Here is a 26,864-nt window from a genome sequence, read left to right on the forward strand (position 1 = left end):
AGGGCGGCCAGGGAGCCTCCTTGCCATCAATTTTCGAGATGAACCGAACCATTGCTTAGATCACTCGTCTGGTTATTGCTAATTCTGTATTAGTTACCAGTTTGTTTGGCAATCTTGACTTCCTTAAGAGGTTATTCACCTCTGACTCAGTTACTCCTATGCCCGGCTGCAAAGTGCAAAAAACCACGAAATTGCAGTCCTCGGCTGGAATTGACTGAACTGGCGGTGTATTTCATGAATTCCGGATGTTTTTCATAACTGAAATTTTCAGATTCATTTTTATTTCTTGGTTTTAAACTGATATGATCGTAATTCCAGCATCCTGAATTTATTTTTCGCTCAACTATATTATTTCTTCCCTAATCATGTCAGCTGTTGGTGAGGAAAATAAAAGCGGATCAGCATTTGGTGCTTTTACCTTACTAATGGTATCACGTGCTCTCTGCACTTATATAGTAGCATCACATCGAATCAGGTAAGAAATTCAGCATTTAAAAAACTAAATGATTTTATTTTACAAGATGAACAACAATGGGATGTTTAACTGAGAAGAAGATGGAAACTTTTTGAGAGCTTCTCCAGAAATTCCGCAACGGCACTTTTCATGTCGTCCACAACTTCTTTATTCGATGCGAGGGCTGCCGATTTTGCTACAACAGTACAGGCTCCTTGAATGCATTGCTAAACCGAAAAGAAATACAAAGATCATTAGTAAATTAAAAGCAGTAGAGTCAGTTTGAGTAAATGCACTGTAAAAAAAAAAAAAAAAAAAACGAAATGTCACTGATTATTTCCACTAACGTTTCAGGATTTCATAGGTTGGTAGCAAGCATAGAGCGAAGTATTTAAATCACTTCCTACATTATCATGATCAGGAAACACGGAAGACAGCAAGCGAAAGCATTTAGAGCGCCAGTGGAGTAGCGCGCCAAAGTTCATCATTTGTGGCGTCATAAAGACCACGCCTTATTTCCAAAATCAGACATTAAAAAAAATAATTACAAATTAAACGTTGGGAAAATTAAAGTTTTTTCTCGCTCCATGTTATTATTATTATTTTTTTTTCTCATGCTATATATTTCAGTGACTAAAAGTAGTACTTTTGACTGAAGGAAACAACCCCATTGCCTAGTATTCACTCACCACTAGTTAAGTTTCAAAAATCACCACCAGTTTGGTGATAGAGTGTATTTTCAGAACTGACCCTACTGATCACACTAAGAGAAGAGGCAATTTTTAGAATGCATTTTTAACGAGAGAAACGATGATATGATCTTCTGTTGCATATGCTAAACATATAAACACTGGGGCAGGAGCTGGGAGCAGGAGTGACCAAAAACACCAGAAAATAACATTTTATCAGTGCCCCACAAGTGGCAATCAATTTTTCTCCTTTCCATTGAAGTGAATATGGAATTTTTGATAACGTTTTTTGAGTTTGTCAAATGCAGCACTGAGAAGCAAAATGATGTATAGCTTAACCACCAAAAGAAGGCGGATGACCTTGAAGCAAAAACATCGTTTGAGGCAGTGAGAAGCAAAGGGATGTAAGTGGCAAAATTAAAAATTTAGAGATAACCAGTACTAATGGTAGGCGAGCCTCTCCTCTGTCTTGGGGCAAGAGATGGTACTAGGAGCTCTAGTAGGTGCTGCTGTACAGCTTGATTTAGAAAAACTTTTCTATGAAAGTCTACCTAGGACTGCAACTTTAAACGCATTTTACTCAAAACTTGAAAATGTTCACTTACATTCTTTTGCTTCACACTGCTTCATTTGTATCATTTCATTTGTAATGGGTTTTTTGGTATTATTTTGGAATAGATAGGATTAGCGAGACCGTACCTCTTACTATTCGGCAGATTCTACCTATTACGAATGATACAAATGATGTTTTGCTTCAAGGTTATCCGCTATCTAACTGTAGTCAAGCTTTAACTGGACATTTTCAAGTTTTGAGTAAAACGCATTTAAAGATGCGGTCCTAGGTAGGCTTTCATTGATTTTTTTTTCTAAATTATGCTGTATAGCAGCATCTACCGAGGCTACACGTAGTATCTCTTGCATATAAAATAAGGAAAGGTAGGGGTGCCCCGGTGGCGTAGCTACACTTTCTGCGCCCGGGGCGGTTTCTCAATTTGCCGCCCTTCTTAATAGGTAATAGTTGATACATTCAAGAGCCAAAAGAATTTTAATAAGATTTTTAAAAGAAAAGAAAAGAAATTTGATTTTTCCCTTCACCTTTCTCTTGCAGGAAAAAAAAAAATAATTCAGAACCCCACCGAAACATTTCAAAAGTTGAGTCAAAATTCGGAATGTTTGGCAATTTTCAGTAACGCTTATAGAAAAAATGCTTGGAACTCCCTCCATTTTTTTTTTCAAAATTAAAATTAGTTTCATGCATTCTTTGGTGACGTTAGGGTATCAGGACTTCTCAAGGAAATCTTCCAAAACTGAAATGTTAAATAAGCAATTTTAGGTTATCTTTGTATACGGGAAGATATTGAGAAGGTTCGGGGGGTGCTGTCCTGAAAGCTGCTCAACAAAATTGAAAAAAAAAAAAAAACCGTAAATGTAGTTGTATCTACCGGTGTAAGGGTCTCCCCTAACTCCAACAAACACCTTATTTTCCTCCCGAAATATTTTCCAACTTGAAATCCGTTTAAATCTACCTTTGACGTTAAAGAGAATGGGGAACGTTCAGGAGCTCTCTGGAAACTTTTCGATGCCGAAGTTTCAAAAACGCAATTGTGGGCTATCTTTGGCGGCATACGTTTCCAAATTTTTCCAAAAATGTTGGGAAGTCAGATGGGTTTTCTGTCTCCCCTAGAAAATTTTTGAAAATGACGTCTTAAAAACGCGACTTTAGCCGTTGTTTGACGGACGGGGTTTCCGACTCGAAACCTTTTTTAAAAAAAAAAAAAAAAAAAAAAAAAACTGTTGCTTATTTTAAGTTTTTCACCACTGAGAAAAAAAGGATTCGCGGTCTTCCCTCAAAAATTTCTAAAAACGAAATTTGAAGCCAACTGTGATGACGTTAGGTGATTTCGTGCACATCTGGATAATACCATAGAATTTTTCTGAAGTTTAAGTTTCAAAATTCCAACTTTAAGCTACTTTTGGAGACATTGGATGAGATAGGGATTTTCAAGTTCGAAGTTGATGTCCTAAATACACACTGTTGGCTATCTTTAATCATTATACAATAAGGGTCAGGACTTTACCGCCCTCAAGAATTTGTTGGTATTGAAGTTATAAAAACTCAATAATCAATATAAGGCTAAAAGATGAAATGTAAAGAGATGGGTAGGCGTTATCCCTTGAAAATGTTTCAAGATCAAATTTGAAGGATTCTGTTTTACTAGTAGAGGTCGAAATGTGAAAGGCTTTGCCTAAAGATCATTTTACTAATTGAACACCTTTCCTTAAAATGAATGACTAAATGTGATATTCATTGTATAAAGGAATTAGTTGATATAATGCAGTAGTACAAGCAATTATTATTCGAGTTGTGAATATTTTTTTTTAATAAAATGAACATAAAATTCATTCTCTCTTAGTGAAAACTTTGTAGTCAGTGGCCAATCAAAGCAATTATTGAAAAAGATGATGCTACCCTGTAAATGAGCAAGGAATCGCCCACCATTTGAGACCACTCTCCTTTTTCTCTAATTGTCACTTTCCTTTTAAAAAAATAGGTTTTTTTTGAGCAATCACGATTGCTTATTGTTCTCACTTGACCGTCCTTGATGTTGTGGTTCCTTTTTCAGCTTGGACCAGGGGCCTCTGCAGCACCACCGCCCACCGGCGCGGCTCCTTTCGTCCTGAGCACTGTCCCCCAGAATTCACTTCTGCTAGACGGTGGCGTCCATGTCCTACACAAGCATGCTCATACACATTCACACTCACGCAGGCCTTTACACACACACACCTACGTGCACACACGTAAGCCTACACACGCACACTCAACTTTACACCCTTAACCAACCAGGAGGAGGGATAAGCTTGGGGGGGGGGGGGAGGAACCGTTTCTAGAAACAATAACTCCAATGAGTAGGGTTTTGTCGCAACTCGTGATTGCGAAAAACATAATTTGAATTCAAAGTTTCAAAATTAAAATTAGAGTTGATTGGGGGAAGTGGGGGGGGGGGGGGGTCACAGATTTTTTTAAAAAATATGATGGAAATTACTTAAAATCAAGTGGTAGCTTCATCATATAACGAAAGGTTATGACATTTATTGCTTTCTCCGTATTAGTTTACCTTAACAGCAAAAAGAAAAAAAAAAGATCCCTTGACTTTACACTACCGTCTCCCTCAGTCTAATTTCAGACGAAAGAAGAGAAAAAACAGACAATGGTGCTGAGATGTCAACAAGAAAAACTCATGTTTCGTATTGAGTAATTTTATTATCTAAGTCGTACTAAAACCTTACAATTCGAAGAACTTTTTTTTCTTTTTTGCCTCCAGGAATAGATCAAAAGTATGATTTCCTTATTAGGAAAATGCGTTTAATTTTTTCGCATCAAAAGTGTGAAATTGCCGCCCCCAAAAAAGTGCCGCCCGGGGCGGACCGCCCCCTCCGCCCCTCCCTAGCTACGCCACTGGGGTGCCCACGTGGTTAGGATTATGGCGCCCTAAATTTTTTTTTTGGGGGGGGGGGGTCACATTTATTTATTTATTTATTTAAATTTATTGATTGATTTATTTTTATTCTAAATTACTTCTTTCATTTTATTCTGTTTATATTCTAATTCATTTATTTATTTAGTTCGTATGTGTATGTTTGCGTGTGTATCATTTGCAAACTACTCTTCTCATAAAATATTAATAATAATAATTGAAAATAAATAAGTAAAAAATATCTAAAAAAAATAATAATAATAAAAAAGAGAAAGAAGATTGACGATTTTTTTAAAAGGGGGGGGGGATTTTCACCATTGAACGTGGGGGGTGGGGTGGATGGGTACCCCTAGAGAGGTTCACCTACCACTCGTTCTGGTTATCTCCAAATTTTTAATTTTGGCATTTGCATCCCTTGCCCCCTCATTGCCTCAAATGTAGTTTAATATGATTATTTCAATTTGTTTGTTTCATGGTATTTTTTGTCATTTTTTCAGAGTTGACAGAGTTTCTTTGTTAAAACCTCGGAAAAACGTAAATAAGGTTCAAATTTTAACTTGAAATTATGTTTTTTTTTTTATTTTTTGCGAATCATGTGATGAATGTGCAAAATTTAGATCCTATAGTTGAGGCAAACCTACCCTGGCACCGTCGTAATACTGTGATTAGGATCTGCATAACTTCAGAAAGCTGCCAGGTTAGATTTACCCCAACTATAGTTGAATCGTTAATGAGAGAGATACTAGGCCATGTCCACGTTGGCCTTATTTGGTGCACATGCCCTAATCAATTATTACCAAAATCTCAACATTTTTTATTTAGTCATATTGTTGCAAATTCTGTAAATAGTAATTATTTTTATGATTAATTTGTTGGAATCTGGCTAAATTGGGCGTTTATTCCATTATCTTTCATTTAAACTTGTTGTAGTAACGTGTAACCTGTAAATAGTTTCTTGTAATTTACATACAGCCCCCTAACATTCGACTGAAGTATACGTTCCCCCTATTTTTCATTGATAAGATTCGTGAATGAATTAAAAAAAAAAAAGAAAATCCAGAAGCATTTCGAACTTTGTGGAAACTTCTCTTTCGATGTCCATAAATAGCAGTGCCGCCTGATAAAAAGTCAGTCTCGATTGAGAAGTTGTACTGAGAGTGTATTAGCTCTGTTTATTGCGAGGCATTTCGCTGTGTTGTTTTGCGTATTTGGATGTAAATACGTGTGCCATCGTGAGTATACGGTGTTAATTGATATTTGCCTAATTGCTATGGTGAATTTAGCAGTTGTTAATGATCTTTCTTGTACATAGTGTAAATAAATCTCCCGTGTTTTCTCAAGAACTGTGTCGTCATTCAAGAAAGTTTGAAGTTGTATCACGAACTCTTAACAATATTTAAGGGACTCAAGCAATCTTTAAGAGCATGTAAACCGATCCATTCTCTCTGATTTTGCTTGTCCCCAGTATAATTTAATTGCTATTTCAATGCGTGAGTTTTTTTAACATGAATTCGCAAAACTCTTTTGAGGGTGTTTGACTCCTTAATATATACACAAGCACTATCTTTCTCGCCATTTTCTTCGAATAGCGGGTGGTCATCCTGTTTCGAAAATTCCACAAGGTTGATGAGGCAATTAGTAAAACGATAAGATTTTCTTCTTAGTCCGTAAGTTTTCTTCACTTTTGCTTTGCACTTATTTAAATCAGACATATTAACTAAATTTTCACACACACACACGCGCGCGCGCGCGTGGGTGTGTATGTTCCTAGCATGGGTGAGACAACCGGAGTGGTAATTTGTGGTGTCACTCCCCCCCCCTCACCAAAAAGAAAAAAAAAGTTGTAAGTATGCGTAAAGTTAATGCAATTTTCATTAATAACTTTTTTTAGACAAATGGCATATTGAAAGAAAGAAACTTTAAGAAAGAAAAAGAGTCCGCGAAATTTTTTGTTTTAACTCAGGACATTTTAGACATTGTGGTTTTATGAAGCAGTTATTGGAGTCAAAATTGGTATATTCAGTTGTAGCTCAGTCTGTTTTTAACCGTTAAAAAAATTATTTTTAAGTTCAAGCCGGTTGCGTAAACTTACCCCGGACACGCGGCACGTTTACGCATATTTATTTTGACACCTAACGTGGTTCTGTTAATGTTTTGAACATAATGTCTTACCATCGTTAAAATAAAGCGAATTTATTAGTCTATATATAAAAATGGAGTTTGGTAAATTTGTTCCCTAAGATCTCAGAAACTACCCGGCAAATTTGGCTGAAACTTTCACCGTTTGTTCTTTTTGGTACCGGGGAGGTTTGTAGACCAGTTCGAAAAAAATCCGATTGATAGTTCCCTTTTTATTCCAATTTTAGTAACAATTTTCGCATAAATGTCCCAATATGGCGGTGGGAAAAAACGTGCACATATTAACATTATATGTCCATCGAAAGCGCCAATTTTTCTGCTGAAGATAGCATCTGTTCGAAGTTTCTAAGTTGTATAAAAAACGAGTTATGAGCTTTTTTGTTCCCTGTTCAAAGGCTTTCATCAACCCAAATCATTATTTAGTGTGTCATCTCAATTCCCAAGAATTGTTGTATTGTTGAATATTTTTGCGTTTCGTCTGACTTTTTGAGGCTTTTCTCAAGTCAAATCTTAAAGTAACGTTTTTCCAGAAGATTGGCTAAAAATAAATGGATTTGGCTGATCATTTTACTTTTAAACGGAACTTATGTAATTAATGGTTTATTATTATTATTTATGCTGATTGGATACTTGCTCACTATATCCAATCAACCAGCAGAAATATCGCCAGAATTTTTTCAGAAAGATTTCAGTAGCTGATGCATTTGGCAGTTTTTTCCACTGTCGCTGTTTTTGAGCCCAAAGACAACGTAATAATGTTTCTCAGCTTTCACCATATAAACAAAATATTGCCAAAGATACTTAAAAAAAAATACTGTGTAAAATAATTCAACAACTAAATTAGGCAAATCCATAAACCGCACAAAAACTTCCATTAATTTTTCTTTTTGCACGATTTCAAACAATCGCCAAATTTTACTACTTATTTTGGAAACATTTCGGATGAAACCGTTTACGCCATCTTATTTTGACCAAAAGTATCTCAGCATCTGACAACAATATTTCTATAATAAAAATTAGTAAGGAGGGGGAGCATTATCGAAAGTGTCCCAAAATGATTCTCGGAAATTTGGTAATATTTTAAACCGCACCAAGTGCCCACAAAAATTGAAATTTCCAAAAATAACTAAAGCAAGTGTAAGGGGAACATGGGCGGCTACATTTTTTAAAACAGTTCGTACATCAATAGCCATACAGAGAAGGTTTTAGATTAAAAAAAAAAAAAAAAAAGTACTAACAGATAAATCTTTTTAAACATGTAAAGTTTAATTTCATATTTCGGAAATTCTTCAAATTTGTATATATTTAAATGTCGTGCTTTCGTTTCTAATTGAATACTATTTTGTTCTTCATACTTATTGCTATTTTAGTTTAATGAGTAAGGAAGAAGCTTGATTTTTAATCACGTCAAAAAGGTTTGTTTTAAATTCTTTCGCTTAAAACAGAAAACAAGGGCAAGTAACGATTGTTTCACATAATTATTACTGACCCAGGCAACGCCGGATATTTTTGCTAGTAGTGTATAAAGTAAAAGCTGAACGGGCATGAAGGCAAGCACTACATGTTTGTAAAGCTATAAGATACGAATTTTTAATTCAATTAAAAATTAAATGTTAATTTTCAAAACTAAATAGTTTGAATATACTAAAACGTTTTGAGATAGTTTTTAGCGAAAAAAGCGTCAGGGCACGTTTAAAAGTAAGACACAGTAAGAACGTCCATATAGTTGCTCAGACGTCAACGCGTAAACTTGCCCCGTCACCAAGTTTAGATTTATTTTTAACGTTTTTTTTTTTTTTTTTTTCAAACATTTCAGTTCATGCAAATACAATTCTCATAAAAGAATAAAATTCTGCTAGTTTTTAAACATTTTTTCTTTCTTAATTCGTTTTGAAAAAAGGGCACTGCGTAAATGTGCACCCATCTACTCTACCCTCAGAAGTTTAAAGGATATTAAGTTACAGATGGTTATGTTGAACTGGGGGTAGAAAATCAAGAAAAATGCATTATGATTTATTGCAATAAAAGTAAGTAAGAAGGCTGGGCTGATCAGTGAATGAACGATTACATTTTCAAAAAGTTATAACATCGTTAAAGGATTTGGCCGACGACAGCTAAAACATTTTAAATAATATATATTACGTAGTTATTTTTAAAAATTGAGGAGAACTTTATACTTCTGCGCCCGGTTTTTTATAGGATTGAAATGAAAAAAAAAAACTCCCCAACCTGACAAATGAACATTACAACCCCTAAACAAACACAACATTTTCTTGTTGTTTTCCATCTGGCAACGTAAAGAATGACTTACTATTGCCAATTCATCTAAGATAAATGTTTTAAAACCTCAGTTCTTCAGAAAAATTACGAGACGAACTCTCTTTGGGGGGTGTAAATTCACTGGTCGGTCTACATTTGTCTTAGTATCACCTAAATAAAAAATACAAAAATAGAAAAGGTAATCATTCCTTCTTTAGATGTATAGCAGCTTTTCCTTACGAAAAAAAAAATATATGTTGGTTCAAACTTTCACGTTTTTTTTTTTTTTTTTAATGATTTTTTAGTGCATACAGTCCAGGTTTCAGTTATAGATAATGGAACACGGCAAAAAAAAAAGTGCTTACTAATTATTTTTTATTTACAAACACACACCCAAACAGAGTGGATCAGTCACAAAATGTTCTTTTCAAACTAGTCTTACACAATTTACAATTAGGTCTTTACTGTAAAATAAATTTGTTACGTTTCTCATTCCTTTTCCCGCCTCAAACGATACAAAACTGATTTACGTATCAACGCAAATGTTGCATACTAAACACAAACCTTTCCTTGTCCACAAGTGCTTCCTTCCAAAGCAGGATGAGCAACAGACGCCCAAAGACCAGATACACACCACAGCTCCCTGCAGACATTCTAAAAAATCAATAGACATATTACAACAGTTAGAGAAAAATTAAATGATCTGAGTAACAAAGTATAGCACGTTCAGCGTAACTTCGAAAACGTAAGTCTACTGAAAAGCAAATGAAGATTTCCGAAAAAGTTGTGTAGTGTAGTTAAAATAGATCGTCACAGGATTTTTTTTTTTTTTTTCAATCTAATATAACTAATTATATTCTCAATAAAAGAATATAATAAAAGCTAATAAAATTCTGAAACGACTGTCTCTCAGTTTACCAAGTGACCCAAAAATACTAGAACACGTGATAACGAGTTTTCATCTTCGTCCTTTCTGCTGTGGCAGAAAGGATCTGTAAGAGCGCTATCCACTTCTCGGGAAGTTCTTACTTCTTAGGGGCAGTTCATTAATTACGTTAGGATGATTATGGCCATTTTTTACCCCATTTCCCCATGTAAGGGAACGTAAGATTCCCCCCCCCCTTATCTTACGTAAGATTCCATTTCGTTTTTCAAAATAATAAAATTTTTATATCACTAGAATCGTTATTAAACTCACTTTTTCATATATTTTTTAAAAAACTTTTTGGTGCAATGAAATATTTACCAAAAGGAATCTAGACTGACTAACAAATTCTTTTTGAAAATAATCCGATAGTAATATCAAATAAAACACGCCATACACAGTTCGATTCTTTTTTGTTATATTTTACACTATTCATTCCTTAAAAAACAAGTAAGAAACAGCTCATCCTAATACGTTTTTTACCTTCCAGAAGCAAATGAAACATGATCCCTGCCAAACCACTTGGCCACACGATTTCTAATATAAAATATCGACTTGGAAAACATTACGTAAGAGTAATACCCCTCCCCTCCCCCCCAAGTAAGAGTATGTAGAGATTTTTCCAACCCCCTCCCCCTCGGGACCCTTACGTAATTAATGAATGACCCCTTACACATTGACTCATTGATCTAAAGGCTGTCTCAATTCTCTAACTAGAGATTGGTTTTTCAGATCTTGTTCACCTGATTTACAGGTCACCTGACGCCTTTACCTCACTACTTTTGTGATTTTTCTTCAACTAATATGTTATAATACTTTCAAATTATTTCATTTTCAGCATATGGTTGAAAATGAATGCTACTAAATAATAAGAAAAAGATTTTATATTGCGCAAAAAGAAGGTAATTTTTATTTCCTATTTCAAGAAGAGTGCCAATTGCGCTGCATATCGCACCTCGCCGTACGATCCCCAGAACTGGAACCAAATCTTTTCGTAGGTCACCATTGTGGCGCGGATTTCCATTGGCACTTTATATCCTTTATTTCCTTTTTGGCACTTATTAAGATTTCGACGCATAGTTTACTACTAAATGGAGGTACCTGGGCTCTGACGATGCACAATTTCACTAGGACTTCAATTTGGCTACACTGTTATAATCAGGGGTTCCAGACGAGTGAATATATTCCCTCTAAGGTGAAAGCATGGTTCCTGTAGGTGCAACTCAGGCCAGGAAATAGAGCAGAGGAGCCGAAACAGCATGCAATCTCAGAAAGACTTATTGCGAATGCGCTAGTGCCTTAAACATACATTCAACCACCACAATATGGCGGACAAATGATGATTGCGTTTGTGTGTCTTTCACATTGAATGAAGTACACTATTGGATTAAAACAACTTTTCTAGGATTAATTATCCGAAATTACAAGTAAGTACAGCTTTTGATCACTTTGTAGCTTTTAGGGCTTTCAAACATTGTTAAAAGTATTTAAAAGTGCATTCACTGCTTTTCAGTTACCGTTACTGTCGTTTAGTTTCAGTTTATTGTTACTGTCGTACTCAAAATATCTCTCATTATTTTCTTGAGTACTCGACAAGCAGCTTTTATTATTCACAAAAAAAAAAAAAAAAAAAAAAAAAAAGCACCAGGAAAAAAGTTATCAATAATCAGCAAGTGAGAACCTTAATAAAAATGATTCTTGTGCTTCGTAGATTATAACAGAAAGCTAGCGAGAAAAAAAAAATCTCTCAGTCTCAGCTCTCTCTCTCTGTCTTTTTTTGTTTTTGCTTTTTCATTCAAGTGTTAGAATCATTTCTCGTTAGCGGTTAATGTCTCGATAGCGTTAGAAATTTCTTTTGTTTTTTTAAGTGTCGAAAAACTTTATGTGCATTTTATTTTGTTGATCTTGATTAACGTTTATGAAACGATTTTGTTTTTCCGTAACTGCAATATCCCTGAATATTTTTGGCTCTTCATGTAAATAATCCATAAGTACAGTTATGCTTCATTTTCGGAATGCGTCATGTTTTAGTAAATGTATAATTTCTCACATTATTTAAATAATTACTCGTCTTTAAATTATAACGTATTTGTGACAGATCTTTGATACCAAGTAAAGGGGTAGACATTTATTGTTTTATTAATTTTTAACATTACATGTTTTTCACGGCCCCAGAGTTATTATTAATAATATTATTTATTTTATGAATTTTTAAGAAAACGATAAAGATTTCACTGGTCCGCAAAGTTTTTCATTTGCTGTTACTGCGCTCAAGGCAAAAGAGGTTGAGAAACACTGAGTCAGATCACGATCAGATGAATTAAAGCAATGAGAGCACTCCTTAACTATGTGAAACCTCTGAAATATGATCAAATGCTGTAATTACATGTTTTAATCATTTCCAGTACCGAATTCAATGTGAAAAATATCCAAAAGGTAGAATATCATAAATCAAAACAAAATTAAAAAATTAAAAAAAAATAAAATAAATAAAAAAAAATACACAACTGTATTCAAAAATGCACACAATACGAGGGAGGGGGGAGGATCTGTAGTAAGGGTGCCATTTCTCTCTCCGAAAGTTCCTTTTTTTTCACTCTGGCTGTCTATTTTTTAAAAGGTGCCAGTTTTTCACCCTATTTAGAGGTGCCATTTCGGCTCCGTATTGGGTGCCGCTGGTGAACAAGCGTTTCTCCCTTGAAAGGTGCCGAATGCATCCTGTAGTTTTAAATGTGTATGAGTGTCTGAGTCAAATGGAGCGTCTGCATGCCGCATAATAATGCGACGTGGGCTATGAATCTCGAAAATCCACCGTTGAAGAGATGCATAGTGCGTTTTGAGCCCTTGAGCTAAAACGCCTACACTTACCAGCATGAAAGGTACATTTTGCGCCTTGTGTTCTGCTGTATAATCTAGAATTTAGAGGTTAACTATACGTTTTAGCAGTGAGTGACGCAGATGGAAAATTTCTCTGGGAGAGGTTTTAAAGTTCAAAAACTATTGCTTTCCTATTTATTCATTTATGATAAGAGAATATTACGAAATATATTTAACCAATCAGTTTCTTTGACTCATTAATTATTCATTTATATCACTTGCTTAAAAATAATTAATAATTCCAAAATTCGTATTGACATTACAATAACTTTAAAATGAAGACAAAAGGAAAAATTAGGAAAGAATCGTAATGCGGTACAACCTCAATAAGCTGACAACCTAAGGGACTTTATTCAACTAATCAACATATGGGGGTCGTCAACGTATAGAATGGAGTCGTTTCCAAAATTTCAAAAGAATTTTTTTCTGAAAGAGCATGCTTAAAAACATAGGATCTGACCATTTTTTAAATAATTTGTGTAAGTTTAATATTTTTAAAAAAATACTTAAATCGGTGAGCTTTCATTGTTTACATTTCTTGGCGATGACATCACAAATGATGAAATGTCATTCTGTGTTGCCACTCACAGAGCTAAATATTTAATTCGCATCTTTACTCACGTGTATTGGCAACGATATGGTTGATAGCATGCGTAGAGTGCAATTTTAATTCGCTGCTTGATTATCATAACATGCAAACGTAGTAGAAAGATGCACCAAAAAGCATCATTTGTGACGTCATAAAGACCACGCCTTGTTTGAAAAATCGGGCATTTTAAGAAATTAGTTATAAAAAAAAACTGCTGGGAAAATGAAAGTATTTTCTGGGCCCATGATTTTTTTTTTTTTTTTGCTCATTCTATCCATTTTAATGACTAAGAGTAGTACTTTTGACTGACGGAAACCACCCCATTAATAATGCAAAAGGTTTTAGCCGTACTTTTACAGCGTCATCATACACTGCATTTGAAATTTAAATATTGATATTAATTTACAATTTTTGAAAGAAAAAGAGTTTCTCTGAGTTTTGTTTGACTTAACTATATACAGAGGGCACTCTCCTCACGCACTATACCATTTAGCATACCTCAGCAGTTTTATGCCGCAAATAACTTTAGTTGCATCGGTATCAGCATATATTTAATGACTTTCTCTTTTAGAATCGTCTGCTTGTCGGTCTCGTAGTATTTCCTTTTCGTCATCAGTTTCCCGAAATTTTTTGCTGAGCAGTGATGCTGAAAAAAATCTCCTCCAATATTCCTATATTTATTAGTGAGGTAATGGACCAGCTCGCAAGTCGTTGTCCATTAAAACAAAATCTTCAAAATTTGCTTTGCCACCGAAATTCTTTGACTGCTGCTGTCAAGAAATCTGCGCAAATTAACTCTCTTCTTCAGTATGAGAGCATTGCGTACTTCTCTGAGTCAGATTACTTGGAAATTATCCAATAAAATTTGAGAGAAAACGAAGGAAGTGGTGAGGGCCATACTATGTGCAAGTGGAACCAAATATACTTTTTCTTGACTACATGAGTAGAAAAAAAAAGGACTACCAGTCACTCTCATGTGACATACCTGGAGAAGGGGAAGGGGGGATAAAGGATAAAAAAGTTTCAGGAAATCGAATACATGAAGGGATTTTTCAAGAAAATAGAAAAAAGTGTTGTGAGCAACAATCCATACATTTTGCACTGGTCAACATACAGCTTTACAGGAGATGGTCAGTAAAGGGTATGTTAGAATAGAGCAACCGCTTAACCTGGGCTCACCAATGACTAACTAGGAGTGTTCTAATAGCTTACCGGCTTACCGGTTAGCCCAGAGGTTCCAAAACTAGGTACCGCAAGAAGAGACAAGGGGTGCCACTAAGTAACCATGGTATCAATATATATATATGTATAATTGAGATAGAATAGGGTGCCGTATGAAAATTCTAATTCATCAAAGGGTGCCGCGAATTAGAAAAGTTTGGGAACCTCTTGGTTAGCTGATCGTACACGAAACATTCAATGAACATTCACCGCCGCAGACGTCATCAAATGTCGTAAAATCAACGCCCGGGTTAATCGGTTACGTTATTCGAACATACCCATAGAGAAGTTGATCTAAAATTTATTATTTTATCTCAAAGTAATTTATAAAATTTTAAAATCCAGGATCGGAACTTACGTTGAAGGGAGCCTTAGGAACTATATGAGGTTTGAATTCTTCGCCCAATGATAGTTTGCATTGGTACTCCAGGTTAAACCTTTGTCCTGGCAATTTTTCTGTAAATTTTTCATCCGCATCTGGGAGGGCAAAGGAGTTGTCTTCTTCCAGACAATGTCCACGGCCCCGCCTTTTGAAATTAAGTAAAGATTTGTAGCATTCAAAGAAGTACTAAACTTTAAAGTAAGACAAAACAACGGTAGAAGAAGCACAAATTTGTAAAATACAGCAGACACATGTTTCGGCGTTACAGGGAACGCCTTTTTCAATGCAAAAAATAATGAGCTTATGGATGAAAAGACGTCTCCCTATAACGCCGAAACACGTGTCTGCTGTATTTTACAAATTTGTGCTTCTTCTAACGTTGTTTTGTCTTACTTTACTGTTCTGCACAAAGGTATTTATTTATCTTAAGTACTAAACTTGTCACAAAGGAAAATTCTACGTTTGAGGCGTTTAGCGTCAAACCCAGCTCAATGCTTCAATTTTCAAAATAAATTAAAATAAATAGACAGATCCCCGTAATTTTTTACTTCTTGATTTGAAACACTTTCGGCTCAATCTAGTCGAAAACTACCTTCAAGAACCGGTTTTGTTAAAAAAAAAAAAAAAAAAAGCTTAATCGGTAAAACTTTTTTTCCCTCTTCTTCTGTAAAATTTTAAGAAAGGGACTGAGCTGATTTTAGTACTAAATGCCTCGTTTTCAAACTGCGAAACAAGTTGCGTAGATGGGCTATATAGAGCTCAATCCATTTACACGAGTATGACATTTTTATGCATATAATTGCACTTTTCCCACGAAATTTTAATTGTTGGCTCCTAATTGTGATATGTGATATCTATGAATATAAGGAGCCATTATGTATCATAATATAAAATATCAACTTTGTAAAAAAGATTTTTGTACCTGAAAATTATGATTTGTAAATGTTGCGGATGTGAAGGGGATCACGCCCGCAGCAAGTACAAATAATTATTTTTAAAATGCAAGAAAACGTTTTAGAAAATTGATACTTCATATCGTCGCATCAGAGCAACAGTAAGATATCGAAACCCAGGAATAACAGTAAGATATCATACTGTTGCTCTGGGGCGACGATATTATGATACGTAATGGTTCCTTATATTTAAATATATTGCAATTAAAAACCATAGTTTAAAACTCCGGGAATGAAACATAATATGCAAATACAGGGTGTCCATAATCAAACGACCCTACTTTGAAGTTTCTAGCTTCGAAACTTGTGTGTGCAATACAAGGAAGGAGGGGAATTTGTTTGAGAGAACAAAAAAATAGTTAAAAATTTCACCATCAGGAGGCGCATTTTTATGGGTTACATTAGTTATAAATCCGGTGAGCTAAACGGGCAAAAATGTAATCTCCCGCCCACCAAAAGTTATAAGAGACACATAGAACCAGAGTTCACATGGTGAATCACAAAAAAATAATATCCTTCAAAACCAAAAAGCTTGAATAAGTGTTTATTTAAGTTAGGATTGAACTTCACATCCTTAAAATTTCTGAGTACTTTTGACTGATTTCGTCATCCTTACATTGTCAGCACATAAAATAGTATTGTATTATAGGAGAATAAATTTCGCAGCGTAGAAAAAACAACTGAAAAAAGTGAAGAAAGAGAGAATAACATTAAAAGACCTTGAATGGAAAATTCTTGACTGAAATAGTGGTATCGAAACCAGGTCAGGTGAAAATGAAAGTAATTACGTTATTGTTGTTGAATATAGCAAAACAAATTTAATGAAATAAAAAGAAATCATATAGTATTTTTGCATTTCGAGTGTTTTAAATAGAGACAACAGTTGAAACTGAAAAGAAATGGCAAAATATTTAACTTTTTAGTATTCTTAAACAGCGGGATTAAACAGCATAATCTAAACCAAAGTTTGTTAAGTTTTTATGATTATAGGGGTCTTTGATCAGAATTCGGTTCAAAAGGGAGGCCAATTTTGCTTCAGAGATAATCTTCAAACTGCAATAAATCTTAACTTATGGATATACTTATGACGTGAATATGACGTCAGTCCTGCAGTAATTGCACTGGTTATCAAAATGAAGGAAAAAATCATAAAAATAGCTATAACACCTTCAAAAATAAGACAAACCGTGTAAAATTTGAATATGTTGTCAAGTAAGAGTTACTTCGTGAAACTGCATAAAAGTGGCGCTGCAATCGGGATCCATCATCTGCGAAGAACATAAAAGTCCATCTTTGACAGCAAGTCTACAAATTTAGCTGTGATATTGACTTTAGAAACCTGATACAGCTTATTCGTAACAAAGACCTGCAGGCACTATTTGCTTGCAAAACAACGACGGAGAGCTATTAGGAGACTAGAGGCAGGACAAAGTCAAACAGAAGTGACCTGATGGCAAGACGGGTGTCCTTCAGATGGGAGTTCATAGACTTTCAATGAGTCAATTTCAAACCATAGATTCGACGTCCAGGAGCTTCAGCCAGAGATTGCCAACAGTTACGATGAGCACCGATGATCGGTATTTGACGTTATGTGCACGCAGGAACAGAATCACTACTCGAACTCATCTCAGATCCTCCCTTGCTGCAGCCACAGGTCTGTGTCAACGTCTACCGTGAGTAGAAGGTTTCTGCATTCGAGGTGACCAACCATTTGTATGCCGCTCACATCCCGCCATAGGAAAGACGACAATATATCCACTGGACGTTCGATCAATGGAGGGCTGTTCCCTTTGTAGATGAGCCCAGGTTTAGTCTAAAAAGCGATATTAGGCGTTATTTGATATGGAGTGAACCTGGAATAAGTTATCATCCACCAAACATCTGTGAAAGAGATGCATACGGAAAAGGTAGTGCCTGTGTTTGGGGTGGCATCTCTTTGGGTGGACGTACAGAATTCTTTTTGTCTTTCCAAGGGGAACCGTGAATGCTCAGGTATATAGAGTTGACATTCTTGATGCTTATGTTCGCCCATATGCAGGGGCAATAGGTGATGCTTTGCTGTCACAGGACGAAAACGCAAGACCACACAGTGCTCGCATCGTAGATGAATATCTTCAACAGGCGCATGGAGTGGCCAGCTCGATCCCCGGACTTGAATCTTATCGAGCCCGTTTGGGATGCTTTAAGAAGAAGTATAGCTACTCTCAATCCTCGTCCTCACACCCTTGCCACGCTAGCAAATGCTTTGCAAGAGATATGGCTCTCGCTTCCTATGGAACTGTTAGAGGGCATAATTGACAGCATCGCACTTCGCTGTAAGTGCTGTATTAAGCTGTATAAAAGGATGTGAAAATGCTTTTATTTGCAGAGTTATGGTTCAGCGTGGTTTCAAAATGTTGCCTCATTTGGGTTACCACACTTAAAAAATGCTGAAATTGAACTTGGTTAAAGAACCCCAAAAGTTTTACGTAGGGAATGGGAATTTTTCTTTTAGAGGACAGACATTTGTTCCAAAACATTTTGTTCCAAAAAATGCTGAAATTGTATTTAGTCGAAGAACCCATAAATTGTTTTCTCTTTTTCATTCATTTTTTTTCCTGCATAGGTACAGTCATAGAAAAAAAAAAACGAAACACTTTTAATTATTCGGCCATTTTTCATGCTAGAAAGGAAAGAAAGATGTCATCCGACTTAGTTTAAAGTCTTCTTTAAAACTACGTAGGTAAAATTTTGATAAGGGACAATATACAAAGCAAAATGAGCACCAACTCTTGATTTTCAAATGGGAACCCCTAATTTTTGCTACATAATTATGTTTAGACCGCAAAATACAGCCAGGATACGAAATTTCACTGCATTCCGTGCAGTAGAACAGGAGTTATTAACGAAAAACGTTTTAGGGACCATCACCACATTGAAAGCGCTTCTTTCAAGGTCACGGTTTATCCGTAACGGAAGGTGAACAATGAAAAGATCGAGATTATCCAGCTCAACTCATGCTTTTTTGAAGTTCTCTTTTCTTCCGTAATCCGATACTTTTTAGCCGATTATGTTGCGGCAAAAAGCGATTTACGGTCTTTTTTTTTTTTTTTTTTGAAAAAAAAAAAAAAAAAAGTAAAAATATTTACTGATTTTTGTCTATCTGCATTAACCTAAGAAAGACGGATGAGGTTTGGCTGGTCCATTGTATAGATCGTTCTTTAGTAAACCGAATAATGACAAATTAAAAGTAATGGAACTTTTTGACTTTTCTAATATAAACCTATTGGATTTCTCATATAATTATTCAAGCCTCATAGAAATGTAAATATTCAACCTTATACCTAGAAACATGATGTGAATATGTTTGATAAATGTTGCACCTATGTTACAGGTTTATTTTGGAATGAATAAAAAGTCTTTGATTGTAAAATGGAATTGCGCGTTTTTAATTTCGCAGAACATCGGCAGAAGTTTGAGCCATCGCACACAAAAATATAAAAAATATACCGCACAACGTGGGAAGACGCAGCATTAAATAGATTGGAGACTCGAGCGAAGCAAGGTCCATTTATTCCGTGAAAACTTGCTCTAAATACATAAAATGAACGAAGTATCAATCTAAAAAATAAAGCAGAAACCGGAGAATATAAATACCCGTTAATGAGCAAACCCTTTATACTCGAACTTTATTTGGGAAAAATTTGGTTATTTGAATTAACCCAGTGGACAAACACAGTAATTGTTCTAGAGGCTTTTTTGTAATCAAAAAAAGAGAATTTGTTTCAAATCCTAATTTATGCGAAAGATCATAATGCGTGGTATTATTAAAAAGACATAACACAATCGGCGGTTTTAGTTAAACATGTAACATCTCTTAAAACCAATTTAGGAAAGTAATTTCCCAATGCTGTTTCTAGCAACGAGATTTGAGATGGTTCAACCCGTAATTTAAAAAAAAAAAAAAAAGTCATTTCAATTTTAACCAAGGTGAACCGAAATCTGACTTCTTGTCATTTCTCCGATTTTGTAACATTACAAACAAAACTTAGCTTTATTTGATATTGTTTCGCGCACTATATACTTGCACACTAGCATTGTCTACAGCATCAGGCTGGCGCACCTATAGCAATACTATAAGCAGCATACCCTACAGGCGGGTTGAACTATCAGAGGCTACGATTTCGTCCTCGCTGCATATTTCGCAGACTGGAATCGGAACTAAGCGTGTGGGATGCGGAAGTTATCTTATTGAAGCTGAGAGTGCGAATAAACTGGTAGGCAAAGTAAATTTATCTGCTGTATGTTTACGGCATCTCACTGGTGAGATAAATTTTCTTCATCCACCAGTTTTTAGGCACTCTCGGCTTCAATGACGTGACACCTGCTTCATTGTTCGGTTAAATCTAGTTCAGGGCTGTTGTGTTCAATATTAGGACTCACAGCAGCCATGGAATGGGAAAACCAATTCGCAGTGAAGACGCGGGCCGCATTCAGCCCGCGACGTTGGTCCATGTGGCCCGTTGTGTGTTTAAAGAATAAGAACAGGAAGTAGAATTAGTTCCAGTGTCACAAAGTTGGAGCCGAATATCCAGATATTGGATTCTGAAAAAGATGCATTTAATAAAATAGGCACCCATTAGTTGATAACAATATTTTTTTCACTTTCTTTGACGATATTTTTCCATGTTGTTCAAAAGAGAAGAAAATATTTTGAAATTTTATCATTGTCTTGCGAGAATTATTTTAATGTGAAATGCACGCCAATGACCGAGAAAGTAAATAGAAAAATAGTATTTAAATTATAATTAAGAATAGACAAAAACCCAACTTAACCTAACACGCAAATTAATGTTTTGTTAAATCTTTGACGAAGTCAAAAAAAAAAAAAAAAAAAAAGTTCACAATTAGCCACAACTACTACTTTTGTGCTGAATACAGCTCAAAGCACGCGGCCCACTAATGCGATTGAGATTTCCTCTCCTAGATCCTAACACATTGAAAATTATTCAAACTCTATACAAAAAAAATTAATTCCTAAAAACCAGTAAACTTATCTAAGAGCAATTATTACTTTTTGACCCATTTGGATACTGTTAAAGGAGAAACTTCACACTGTCGGCTATTTTTCGAGTACTTTTTCCCGAATTAGACAAGGCAATAATTTTTCCTTTTAGCAAATTATCACCGGGAAGAGCCACTAATTCTACACTCTATTGCAACATGACTGGCAAGACACTGGGGTTTTGTTGTATGTTTCTGTGAAAAAGTTGTGCATGCTAATTTTTTTGAGCAATCACGATTGCTTATTGCTTTCATTTGACTGTTTTAATGTGATATCATTTTATTTTCCCACCAGCACCCTCCGCAGCACCATCGTCGGCCGGCCGCCTCACGATGCTTCTCCTCTGGCGAAAACCGTCTCCAGGTCGCGTCAATATCCTACACACACACATACACGCGCTCCTACACACACACATACACGCACTCCTACACACACACATACACGCACTCCTACACACACACATACACGCACTCCTACACACACACATACACGCACTCCTACACACACACATACACACACTCATGTCTGCACAGACACAAACACTCATGCCTACATACACACACACACACGAACGCCTACACGCACGCAGATGCATACATACACACACACGCACCCACACGCATGCGCTTACACAAACACACACACACATGAAAGCCTACAATTACGCGCGTACACACACATACGAACGCCTACACGCACACGCGTGTACACACACATACACGAACATCTACACGCACCCGCGCGTACACACACATACACGAACGCCTACACACACACGCGCGTACACACACAGCACTGCATACACAACACGTACACAGATGCGCTTACACAAACACACACGCACATACATACACATAGACGGCTCGTAATTGCGAAAAACATTATTTGAATTCAAGATGCCAAAAATTCAAATTAATATATATATATATATATATATATATATATATATATATATATATATATATATATATATATATATATATATATATATATATATATATATATATATATATATATATATATATATATATATTATTGTTTTACAAAAGGCAATGGCTAAGTGCAGAAAAAAAAAATAAATTAAAAAAAAATAAATAAATAAATAAAAAAAAAAACAGAAGTATTTAAAGTATAGCTTTTGATTTAAAAAGTTCTATAATATATTCTTTTATTAGACAATGAAGTAGTGTTTCGCATTATTTACACATTGACGTTTGAATGATATCCACAAAAAACTGACGGTTGCAATATTGTGTTGTTCTTCTGCAGAGGCAGCGAATAAATTTATGCATTTAAAAAATTCATAGGCGTAACTCTAATGTAGAAAAACCACGTTATAATTGGTTTGCTTAGTTTGTTGAACAATTTTTTTCTTTTTTTACGAAGAAACCAACTTTCATAATTTCTGTTTTAAAAAAGTATACGGTCCCCTAAAGTAGGAAAAAAGGAATTTTTAAGCATAGCGCAAAAACTACTGAATATTTTGAGCTCAAATTTTGGATTCCCTCATAAAAGCTCTTCTAGATTGTTTTTCTGTTAAAATTTAATATGGTTTCAGATCATATTTTTTTCAAAAAATATTAAAATAATTCATAAAAAAACTAAAATTACATTTTGGGCGTTATAAATTATGTTTTTATTATTGGGTCGATTCATATTTTGATACAAAAAAACAATCTTTGCCGTGCCTAATCTAGTTTTTGTGTTATGAGTAAAAATATCAAAATACGTTTTAACATTACGAGAGGAATTTTTCAAAACTCGATTCTGAAGTAACGGCTGGATCGAATTAAACAAAACTTTGTATACAAAGTTAAAAAAAGATGCTGATTACAAATATGTGATAAAAAAAGGGGGTTCTCATTGAAAAATTTGAAGTTGATGCTCGTTTTAATATGAAGACGACCCCTTAACAACAATTTTTTACCATAATTATGTAGAACTTTTTATTCCTGATACAATGACACCTTACACGTGTCTCTAGTATCAATAGTCTTTGAATACGATCGAGTGTTTCGTTTTTTTTTTTCTATGACTGTACAAGGAGACCCTTTAGAGGACGGGTCGACCTATCCGACATTTTGGATTCACGTCTTTAGAAATTATTATAGTCCTTGGTTGCAATGTCATAAAAATAACTGGTGATAAGTTGAATAAATCACATTTTGAACAAATCTAACAAGTTAAGTGATTTGTTAACGTTGACAATAGCTTCTACGAGAAATATTTCACGTAAAGAAAAATGTCGGATGAGCAGGCCGAGCACCCCTATCATAGTATTGGGAAGGGATAACCCATCACGATTTATTTTGAACGTTTCTAAACGAATTGAAATTGAAGCTATCAGAGATAGTTCAACGCACATTTAAAGAATAGAAAAAAAATATAACTTTACTTATTAACTTACTCGAAGAATTTATCCAGATAGTCGTTGCTGCAAGAAGACCACGTGGTCCTGCCCGGTCCTGTCTTCTCTGCCATGAGAAATGCCGATGGGTCACAGTTATTCCCCCTGCCGTCGTGCATCATGCCTAAACTAATGTAAACAAAAAAAAAGAAAGAAATAAAGTTATTATCGAAATCAGAGTGGGGCATACAGGGGATAAATGTAAAATAATGATGATTAGGGTAAAAAGAAATGATGATTAAAAGCAGAATGATCGTAAAAATCGTATTGAAAAAAAAAAGGTAAAGCGTAAGAAAATGATGATTCAGAAAAAAACGATGATAAAAAAAGAACGTTTGTTTGCATTAAGTTAATAAAAAAAAAGAAAACAAATAATAGGGGAGGGTATTTTACCTGGGGACGTTTGTACCTTGGGACACTGCTAATTTCTAAGAATCTATTTTAGCAGCCATGTTTTTGTATTCTCTAACAGTAACCTTCACCACTAAATGGTGCCATAGTAAAAATCAACATCAGATGACTAAAATTGACGATTTTGTGAGAGAAAGAAAAATTCACGACTCCAAAGTAAATATTTTCTTCATTTTTATTTCATTTTCTGTCTCTGTATTTGTAAAATTAAGCAACTGAATTTTATTTTGTTATAAAAGAGAAGTACTTTAAATATTTTGTTTACGAGAAAATAATGATAGCGCATCTATATTGACCACCATTTTGGTTTTTCTTAAACAACGTGGTGATTGTACCTTGGGACAGGCAAACATGATGTACCTTAGGACACGTCCCAAGGTACAACATATGCATGATTCTTAATAATTAAGATGTGTTTAGGGACATGGAACAAAGCTCTAATCTTATGTAGTCTTTTAAACACATTTAATGTTAGGATAATAATTCATAATTCATCTTTTATAATTTAATTCACCACCATGAAAAGAAATATTTTTTTTTTGCTGCAAAATTGGTTCAAGTATATGACTGCTTCCTGAATCACGAAGACTTCCTCATAGTACAACAAGATGTGTCCCAAGGTATCAAGGGCGCCCATATGCAAAATTTTAAGGGGGGGGGGCTCAGATATTTTTCCTCATGGTTTAGCAGGATATTTTCCCATAGAAACCAACTTCAGTACGGATTAGAGTTATTCAAGTTTGACATTTTTAATGAATATAATATGAATGATCAAAAAGTGATAGTCAATTAAGTGGCCATAATGGAAAACTGAGTTACATAATATTGTGTTTACATACAAAGTGCTGCTAATCAAAAACTACATTCTATGAAAAACTAGCCAAATTGACGCCAGGCATTCCAATTTCGGCGTAAAACTTGGCGTATCGCCGTTATGTACAGTGCCGATCCTAGCAGGTGTGCAGGGTGTGCACCGCACAAGGGCGGCCAAAGCAAGGGGCGGCTGCATGCCGCATCATATAATTCTTTTAATCAAGCAAAATTTTTTCAAGAATTTCTCACGAGATAACTTATAATAAGTCAAAATAAATAAGCTGAATTTTAAATATTCAATTATCAAAGTAAGTGTCGATTTCCCGACAGCATAGCATAGTTTAAGAAAAAATAGATTGTTAGGGAACATTGTGTTGGTTTATTGTCCATTAATATCTACTCTTTACACACATGTTTTCATTTGGTTGCAAAATTTGTGACAGAAGCAGTAATCAGGCATGGATACAGGGGAGGGGAGATGAGGGAAATGGCCCCCTCCTGAAGCAAGAAAGGGTGCCTTCTAAAAGGAGCATTCAGGGCCCAGGGCGGTCACTAATGTTTATCCCCCAAGCTTTTATAGACCTAAACAATGAAGACATATTTTATATATTATATTTAAAAAAAAAAAAGCTGTACTGATTAGATACTCTCGCAAGCATTTCAATCAACAAATTCTGTTTTCTACAATCGCAAGTGCGTGGAGAGACGGTGGAAAATTACGACTCCCCTGAGAGTCAAACATAGGAATGACGATTCTAAAAATTTTGTAATTTTCCCCCTTTACAGCATTTTTTTTCGAATTAAAATCGCGAATGAACTGCCCGGTTTCAGATCAGGGCTCTTGCTTCGGGTAGTAAATTTAAACGTGGCTCCAAAACGATGCCATGACCTCCTTGACGAGACTAAAGAAGACTTAAAATTCCGTTTTTTTAGGACTAATTTTGCTGTTTGAACCACCGATCTTAAGGACCCAATTAAATCTCTGATTCACCCCCCTTCCACCTTAACTTAATCAAACATAGCCTGAAAATGTTGGCTTTAAAATCCAAAATGTGTTTTCAGAGGACAGCCCTTCTTAATGTCATCAAAATTTGCTTAATGATATTTTTCGTATTTCTTTTTCGAAATTTTTGCGATGGAGGGCCCCGAAATCCATTCCCAAACATTACTACCAAAGATAGTCTCAATTAGCGTCTTTAGAGAGGCCCCTATCCCAACCCCTCAGTTTTAAATTAACTTCAGTTTCAAAAAACAGTTCGTGAGGGCACCCTGAACCCCCGCCCGCTCTTTGTCTCATCGTTATCAAACAATGCGTAAAATACGATTATCTAAAAAACTATGGAGGAGAACTGCCTGTCTTATGTAACTGTTTACGGCGCTAGGGCATATACCCATCAATCGTGTTGAAGTGAGATGGACAAAAATCTATAGTTGTGTTTTTCAGATATTAATATCGAAAAATATTCGAAAGATCCGCCGAAGATTCCCAGTTTTGTTAACGTCACCAAAGATAGCATAAAATTGCGTTTTTAGAAATATCCACTTGGGAGCTTCAAAACCCTTCCTTCCCAAAAATAGCCTAAAATGGATTTTAGTTCCGCAAAATATTTTGGTTCGGAATGTTTTCACGTTTTCCCTATCGTTTTCAAATATAGCCAAAAATGGGTTTTTGAAACAATAGTGCACAGAAATTACCGGAGGAAAGCCGCCAGATCCCCTACCGTCACCAAAGACAGAATAAATTTGCGTTTTAAACTTAAATTTCGAAAACTTTCGATAGGAGATGATTTACTCTCCCTCCCTCTAGAAGCGTCAACCAAAATAACCCAAACCTGTTTGTTTAAAACTTCAGTTTCGGAAAATTTTTGGGAAGAGCGCCGATCTTTCCTAAGCTATGGTCACAAAAAATAGCTTCGAACTGATTTCAATTTTGAAAGAATTTTAGGAGAGAACTCCAACATTACTTTTCCAAAAAAGTCTCGAAAAAGTTCCTAAAATTCTCGTAACAAATGTCAATTTCGAAAATTTCTCCGTGCACCTTTAATATACCCGACTCTTTTCTCCTTGCAACCAAACACAACCAAAGATTACTAAAACAATTTTTCGTACGCTAATTTCGAAAATTTTCTGGGAACGATCCCCCTCCCCTGGTTCCCCCTCCTCCGTCCTTTCTCTGATGTCACCGAAGACAGACTATAAATCCGTTTTTACGACTAGTAAATTTT

At 35.3% G+C, this 26,864-nt stretch overlaps 1 protein-coding gene across 1 annotated transcript in view; it reads right to left on the minus strand.

Annotated features, from left to right (window-relative positions):
- Positions 1 to 531: 531 nt before the first annotated feature.
- LOC129229921 (A disintegrin and metalloproteinase with thrombospondin motifs adt-1-like) overlaps positions 532 to 26,864 on the minus strand; it is a 95,945-nt gene continuing 69,612 nt past the window's right edge. The window contains exons 10-13 of the mRNA XM_054864300.1: positions 23,416 to 23,544; positions 14,988 to 15,156; positions 9,582 to 9,671; positions 532 to 681 (exon numbers count right to left, since the gene is read on the minus strand). Coding sequence (XP_054720275.1) covers positions 541 to 681; positions 9,582 to 9,671; positions 14,988 to 15,156; positions 23,416 to 23,544 — 529 coding nt within the window. The 3' untranslated portion in view covers positions 532 to 540. The remainder of the gene's footprint in view (positions 682 to 9,581; positions 9,672 to 14,987; positions 15,157 to 23,415; positions 23,545 to 26,864) is intronic.

The sequence above is a fragment of the Uloborus diversus genome, chromosome 9 (assembly GCF_026930045.1).
Source record: "Uloborus diversus isolate 005 chromosome 9, Udiv.v.3.1, whole genome shotgun sequence".
NCBI lineage: Eukaryota > Metazoa > Arthropoda > Arachnida > Araneae > Uloboridae > Uloborus > Uloborus diversus.